The following is an 8,337-nucleotide window of genomic DNA, read 5'->3' on the forward strand; positions in this document are numbered from 1 at the left end:
AAAAACTCAACCTTTACCAGCAAACCAGCTGGGTGTTTTGCAATGGCAGGCATGACCTTGACAGTGAAACTGATAAAGAGTTAGACTACAAAAACTGGTTGATAACAAAACGGAAAGACATTGAAAACTTGGTGTCATTCATTTGCAAACCTGAGACAAATGACAAAACTTTGGTCATATTTCTTCTTCTCTCACCAATTCAAGGTGATAAAGGTCCAATTTTTGATACTTTTCAGTCCTTCTATTCACACATTGGGGAGGCAAACATTATTAGCATATGTGCTTCACAAGAAATATTTGAGAATTGGAAGGAAGTAGTATTGAACCGATATATGTGTGATATCACCAGACGCTCTGTATATGAGCTTAACCTCGGTCAAATCAATGGCAAAGTGATGGAACTCGGACCTCACAACCAGCCTTCTGGAAGACTTCTCCCATCCTCTGACTCCAGCGCTGTTGTTCTTACGAAGAAAGATGAAGACTACATGCCTGCTCTGGATATTTTGTGTCAGAATGAATGTGAAAATGTCTATGATGAGAACAGTGATGAATTCAAAGCCTTGAAAATCAAAGTTGAGGAGGAGTTCTACAGAGGGAGCAAAGTGAAGTGGTGGAACTTCTATTTTTGTGAGAAGCTCAGATTAAAGCCTTTTATTAAAAGAGACAAGTATGACAACCTCATGAAGTTGATTAAAACTCAGACAGGCACATGCATTTCAGTCAATCTGTTTCATCATCCAGGCTGTGGTGCCACCTCTTTAGCGATGCATATGATGTGGGACCTTCGTCGAGAGTTCAGATGTGCCATTTTGAAGGCTGGCTCATCTGAACCAGTGGAAGTGGCTTATCAAGTGAAGAAATTGGCAAAATGTGGAAAAAGTGAAAAGCCCACAAAAGTTCTGCTCTTGGCAGACGATTCAAAGGAAGAAAACACACAAAGTCTTGTGAACTGCGTTCGCAAAACTATCGAAGAGGAATATGCATGCAGGACTGTACAGGACTTTCCAGATGCTCCTCAAGTCATCATTCTGAGTTGTATTCGCTCTCCTTCCCCTCGGATGCAGTATAAGAATTGTCCTACACCATGCCAGTTTATCACAGCCAAACTGACCAAAAAGGAACAAGAAGACTTTGAAGACAAACTTGAGGAACTAAAAGAAACTCACAAAATGCCAGAGAATTTCTACAGTTTCATGATCATGAAGAGTAATTTTGATGAGAAGTATGTCACTGGACTTGTGAGAAACACTCTTGAGAATCTGGATATAAACACCAAAAAGGCTCAACTACTTACTTTCCTAGCACTGGTGAACACATATGTTGCAGAGTCACACATATCTCTTTCTCTCTGTGAAGATTTTTTTCAGATGAAATTGGTTCGCTGGCACGATGCTGTGCTTGACAGAATGGAGCCTTATGCAAACTTCCTCATTGAAGACAGCATAGAGGATTGGGGAGACTTAAAAGCCATTAGGATCCTTCACCCTTGCATTGCCACCGCATGTCTTGAAGAATTAGGCACATACCACGACATCAAGCGAAGTGATATAGTCTTAGACCTGCTTCACTGTGACCTCTTCTTCAAAACGGCTGTGGTAAAAGACACCTTCATGAAATCAGTTCTTCGCATGCTGGTTGAACGACAGCCTAGAACCTGGGGTTATGGAAACACTCAATTTGCTCCATTGATAGAGGACATTCACAAGCAGGAAGGAGGGGAAAGGATTGAACGTATCTTTATCAAAGCATCACAGCGATTTCAAGACCGTGCCTCTATTCCTCAAGCTTTGGCAAGATATCTCTACCAAAATGAGATTGATTTTCCCAAGGCACTGAAATATGCTGAAGATGCAAAGAGAATCACTGAAAACATCTTCACAGTTGATACAATAGGACAAGTTTACAAAATTAACCTCAAACACAAAATGAATAACAAGAAGAAAATATGCAATCCTGAGGACTTCAGAGAAAATCTTATATTAGCAGAAAAGGCTGTAAAGGCTTTTCAAAGGGCTCAGCATCTGGCAAAAAGACAAGCTGAACCTGATGAAGATTATGAAATACATCCCTCAAAACGTTACAATACTTCTGGCCATCTGGGAGAAATGGAAACTGTTCTGACAGTGCTTGAAATGATCAGCAACCTCCCATTCTTTGATGAAACTGACCCTCAGAAGAAGAAATACATGCAGAGTTTTCTCAAGGGAGTGACACGCATTCAATCTGTACCAGACATTGAATCTGAAGTTAATGTTAAGTACTTTCATGTCATTCAGGAGTATTTGCGATTTCTCCAGGATTTGAAAACACACATGAGAAAGATATTTGAATTCTTTAACTGCTATTTTACGTACATGAAGGCTGAAAGTGATGCAGGAGACAATCTTTTACGCAATCAGAAGAAGATCTCAGAACACTTTGACCGCTACATAGAGTTAATGTGTTCTACACCAGAGGAAATTTCTCAAGAACAAACAAGCAATTCAGCACTGAGATTAAACTCAGCTCTTGAAACGCACAGAATGCTTCTTGAACAGAGGAATGCAGACACATTTCCAGGAGTACTCCAGTTTCTAGATAAGAGCCCTGAAGACTTTAAGACAATTGCAGAAAGCTACGCATTCTTACACCAATATTCTCAGAAAAATTTAAAAGAAACTACATGTTTCATTTTGGCAAATATAATTCTTCATTGTTTGATGCCCAATTCCACACTTATGAAGAATAACAAGGACCTACTGATGTCCTCCTGACCCTTCTGCAAGGTATTGGCCTGCAACACCCCTTCCCAGAGCCATACTATGTAGCACTGCTGTTACTGTGGCCAACTACAGATGCTGAAGACACAAATATAGTGTCATATGTTGACTCACTTTGCAAATCATCTCAAAAGCAGCTGTCTCACTTGTTGAGAAAAAGGCGCACAGTTGCACATTTTTACCTTGGTCGAAGAAAAGGTAAAGGACGTGTTACCTCTAAATCCCAATTGGACAGATGTTTTTCTGGCATAGGATACAAAGGCCTAGCACAACTTTGGTTAAATGGAGACATCTTTAAAGAGAAAGAAATCCAAGATCGCCTCCAGAGGGTCAATGGAGTTCTTGATGCAGGTGTGGTTTATGCCATTTATGGGAAAAATAAAATCCCAGTGTATCCAGCCTATGCAGGAATACGAAGGGGTTTCAGCACAGAAAAAGTGTCCTTTTACTTAGGATTTGCTATTAATGGACCACTTGCGTACGATATCCAGTATGAAAACTGACTGTTCAGTTAGTGGGATGTAGCGAGATTAACTGGATTATTGATTTAGAGTAGACATATTACACATTAACATGAGAAATTGTAACATGTAATGTATGGTATGGGAAAAGGCGCTCCCAGGATCTGCGAGTTCTAAAAAAGGAGGTTTGGTCGGTTGAGCACACCGCGGGCGCTCCCTAAAATATGTCTGCAGGACACACACGAGAGCAGGTGTTTGAGTACGGCAAAAAGGAAGGACAGACACCACCCCAGTAATAGACTGTTTGTGACAATTCACAAAGCTCTCAAAGCCCGGAACTCAAGACTCAGCAAGAGTTTTCCCCCTTGCCGCTGTCAGAACCTTGAACGAGGATTAGGACAGAAAACAAAAACAAAAGAACCAAAAATCTAAAAAAGAAAAAAGAAGACAAGGTGCTTACTGCTTTCATCTGTAAAGAAACATGCTCGTTACTTGCACTAATGTACAGAGATAAGGGTACCTGATGGATAGATGAACACTTCTGTAAATCTGATACTAACTCTGTATGAATGTGTGTCTGCAGGAATGTTTACAAGAAAATACATGCAGAAGTCAAACATTTGGGTCATGTTTATATTGTAGACCTGTAGTTGGTTTATTGTAAATATGTTGATATTACTTTGATCTGTAACCAAAGATGATGCCATGTTGTAGTACTCAGTGCAAATGGTCTTTTTTTTTTTTTTCAATTCAAGCATTTTTAGAGGCACATGTTTTATGTCGGTCACATGACTGAGTTTGTGTAAAAGCTGTTGACGTTTATACAGTATAGGCCTATTTACTGACTTTAAGTAGGCTACATGAAACCATTTTCAGATTTTTAAATAGTCATCAACATGGAGTAAAAGGTTATGTTTGTTAAATTTCACCTTTGTCTTAGCTAAGCCCTGTTATGTTAATGAATTTGATCTCAATAAATACTTGTCTTATTGATGAACCCTTATCTTGGCTGTGTGTGTGTGTGTGTGTGTGTGTGTGTGTGTGTGTGTGTGTGTGTGTGTGTGTGTGTGTGCGTGCGTGCGCGTGCGCGTGCGCGTGTGTGTGTGTGTCTTGGATTTGAAATGTGTCATGTAGTTAAGGTTTCCAAGAAAGTGAAGAAACTAGCTTGAGCTACATTTAAAACAAAATACAATGTGGGCTATTATCGACAATACATTAATGTATTATTGTAATAGGCCTACAATATCGGGTTTAATTGGTTTTAAGTCATTTGACCAATTATTTGTTTACTAACATTGAGCCTGGACGCACAGGTGATTGTTTCACGCAATCAATTCCCAACCTGTTTCGGGGTGCACTGGTTTCAGCACACCCCAACCCCCTCTTGTGTGTGTTGGCTAGTGAGACGCGTCCTAACGAGACCTGATATAATGGGTTTCGTTGCGCGCATACTGGCTGCACGCAGCCAGTATGACGTCGTCTGTTAAGGGGTCTATAGCCATAGACATATAAAGGTAGACGCCTCCTTCGGCTCTGAGGCGTCTGTATCTCGGGCGCGCACCAGCTTCCGCCCTTAGTCTCGTGCGTCACAGAAGGGGACGTTCGGTAGGCCAATCAGAGGCAGGTCGGGGTGGGTCTCTTCTTAACTAGCCTGGGCAGCATTCCATTTTCGGGTATATGATCCGGTGTAAAAAAAGAAAAAGTGGCCGGATAGGCAGAACCGGAAAGACGTCTCACCCCAAAATAGGTCCGTGCTAATAAAATCCTTGATACGGCATTGTTTAGCTTATTTTTTAAATGTAAATGTGCGTGCACTATCCGGAGACTATTTAGCGTCGGTATTATCCCACGGGGAAATTCTATTCCATTTAAACCGCAAAACCGGATAGGCAGAACCGGAAAGAGGATTTTTTTTTCTTTTTTTTTTTCAGTAGGCGTGGTCTACACCGGATCATATGTTGTCTTCTGGAACGCAGACCAGGCTTTCCTCCGAGGTGGAAAGACTGGTGATGCGAGGTTACTTCTTAACCCAGCAGAGAACCACTGCACTGACAAGTCCCGGAAAAGACGCACTGTGATTGGCCAGTAGTCAAAGTGCTGTGAGCGCTGTGATTGGCCAGCAGTCACTATGAGTGGACTAAGGGCGGAAGTGATACAAGTATTGCGATACAGGTTGCTCCAATGTACTGCAGAGGCCAATGAGGTATCTAGGTTTCTATATCTATGTCTATAGCTAGCTGCTTCACAGACTTTCTACCTTCAGTTTCTCTGACAACCAACCAGCCAATCAGCGCGACCGACCGTCCCTCCGGACGATGGGATAGAGACTCGCAATATTCCTCCGTAGTTACACACAACGCGTCCATGGTAACCTGGACCTATCTATACAGTATGAAAAACAGAAATGACTCGATTTTTATCAAATATTGTAGTGATTAGGTTGTTAGTAACTGAATCTAAATGATGTAGTTCACCACAGGCAACTTGTTCTTGTGTTCTAGTAGCCTATTTCTCACCTGATTGGCGTTAAGCAGGTATTAAAGAGGAAAATAGTCATATTCAGATATAAAGTTGACCGTCAGAATGAACGTCACACAGAAGATAGAGCCCACACATCCAACAGCCTCAGAACTCAATGCAGGTAAATATACATGAAATATAATAAAAAAAACATCTACACAGTGTAGGCTAGTTCATATTTAGCCCAGTGGTGGAAACTAAGTACATTTACTCAAGTAGGCCTACTGTACAATTTTTAGGTATTTTTTACTTTAGTGGAGTATTTCCAATTTTCTGTACTTTTACTTCTACTCCACTACATCAGAGGCAAGTATTGTACTTTTCCTCCACTACAATTATTTGAAATCTTTAGTTACTACTAGTTACTTTGTAGATTTTGATTATTTTGATTATTACAAAACATATATTACCCACTTCAGCTCTTTAGATATTTCGGCCATTTGAAAATAGCCGATCTACAAGCGACCCATTGTGAGCTTGTAGATAGGCTATTTTCAAATGATTTGTATACATTTTATACATTTGAAATGGGACATCCTGCATAATGAGTACTTTCTACTTTTGGTACTTTAAGTACATTTTGATTCCAATACTTTTGTACTTTTGCTCAAGTAATTTTTTAATTTTGACTTTTTCCTGTAACAGAGTATTTCTACATTTCTACAACTTTATTAGCTACTCACCCCATGAAGCCTTGAATTCATGGAGATGTTTAAGTTTTTGTTGCATTCCTGATCTAATATCCATTATTGCATCATTGAAGTAAATAGGAGGCCAATCTTAACAAGAGCCAACCTAAATAAAAACATTCGCTCATGATTCTGGACAGTAAGTAGTCCAGTACTCCAGTTTTGGAGTTTATACATTATTTTGATCTAGTTTTGCCTTGGCCTCCAGTAATTACTTTACTTTACCTACTTTACTGCGACAAAAACAACAAAATCTCCATGAATTCAAGGCTTTGTGGGCTGAGCAATTGATAGAAATAAGTCAGCAATCATTTGGAGATCCTGTTCTCTTTAAAAAGTGATGAACTGTATTTCCTGATCAGTGGAGCTTCCTGTACTGAAGGACCAACATGTGTTTCCTGTCCACACTGAACTGATCCCTGACCAGCTGTTAGATACTCTGACCTCCACCTGCCACACACACAACAAGGTATGCACGCACACACGCGCGCACACACACACACACACACACACACTGACACACACACACACACACACACACACACACACACACACACACACACACACACACACACACACACACACAGGTGTAGTGCACCCTGATGATGGATGAATGATTCAGCACATCCATCACTATCAGTGTATCTATCTATTGTTGTGTGTGCTAATTAGTGTTGTAGCTACTTTACAGATGTAGCTTTAAGTACTACTCTTCTAAAGCTCTTCCAAAATAAGTAGCAAGCTATGAAGCTACACTAAGTCACTAAGTTACTTGGTGAGAGTGTGTAGCTGAATTAAAGCTACTTTAGTTTGTACCTAAAGTGATTGGTAAAGGGATTGAGGATAAGTTACGGCATTGAGTGGTTAAGAAACACACATGACTGTGTAAAAGCTACAGATGGATGCAGATGGAGTATTCTCTCTTTGATGTGATGAACAAACTGCACTCAAAACTCATATGTTTTGTTATTTTATGTTGATGTGCCACTGAAAATGTACTGGTGTAGCTTTTGATGCATGGTGGAACAAATACGTTGTTGAAAGTTACATGAGTGCCTCATTCTGAAAGTAGCAAAGATACAAGCTACTGGCTAATGTTTCTATTACTGCTCAACACTGGTACTCATTCATCAGTCTATTTGCTTATTGATTGATCAATTCATTTCAGCTTTAACTGCTTTAAACCGAATTTATAACAGGAGCTGTGACAGGAGCTCTATTCTCTTCATGTAGTCTGTTTTTAATGTATCTCCATTATGTCTGCTGTTTCTCTTTACAATATGAACTAGTAGATTTAAGTTAAGTTAGTATTTCTTTACAGTTATTTATCATTTAAAGTTGAGCTGTTTGTCTTGATTTTGATCAGTAACCTAAGTTAAAGCGGCACTATGCAACTTGTTTTAATGAATAAAATGTAATTTTGTCCAGTCTGTATGGTAGAGTATGTTAACACAATATAACTTGGGGTGGTTGTATTTTGTCTCGCTGCTCTTCTATTGAGACATTTAGATCAAAGGTCATGTCTCACCTAGACACATGGATCTGACATGAATTTTGACCCGATGGTCAAGATTCAACGGCTCTATTAGATCAATGGTAAACATTTCAGCAAATCCAGGGTATTAGAGGAAAGTTACATGAGCTGTTTTTCTTTATGATTTAAACTGCTATTTTTAACCAATTTAGACCAGGAACCCCTTTTGGGGTTCTTGTTGCTATGTACAGCATATGGCAACATACATTTGTTGTAATTTTTGAATAAGTATTTCAAGTTTTTCAGAAACCTTAGGTCAGGATTTAGAAGGCGTTTTTAGAATCATCCTCAGGTCTAAATGGGTTTTAAGATACGTTTTTTTTTCTTCTTCAATGTATTAGTTTTAAGTAGAGCAGTTTTTCTTTATAATT

General features: G+C 39.6%; 2 protein-coding genes across 2 annotated transcripts in view; one reads left to right on the forward strand and one right to left on the reverse strand.

Annotated features, from left to right (window-relative positions):
• Positions 1-8,337, reverse strand: part of LOC311052606 (ribonuclease inhibitor-like) — a 436,715-nt gene that overhangs the window by 296,448 nt on the left and 131,930 nt on the right. The window lies entirely within an intron of this gene.
• LOC311051630 (sterile alpha motif domain-containing protein 9-like) lies at positions 1,410-3,285 on the forward strand (the record flags this gene model as incomplete). The annotated part of the gene is made up of 2 exons (XM_084066210.1): positions 1,410-1,734; positions 2,736-3,285. The coding sequence occupies 2 exons, from the start codon at positions 1,410-1,412 to the stop codon at positions 3,263-3,265; spliced, it is 855 nt and encodes a 284-aa protein (XP_083922336.1). The 3' UTR covers positions 3,266-3,285.

This window comes from Gymnoscopelus microlampas, assembly GCF_963454915.1.
Source record: "Gymnoscopelus microlampas genome assembly, chromosome: 9".
Taxonomy (NCBI): domain Eukaryota; kingdom Metazoa; phylum Chordata; class Actinopteri; order Myctophiformes; family Myctophidae; genus Gymnoscopelus; species Gymnoscopelus microlampas.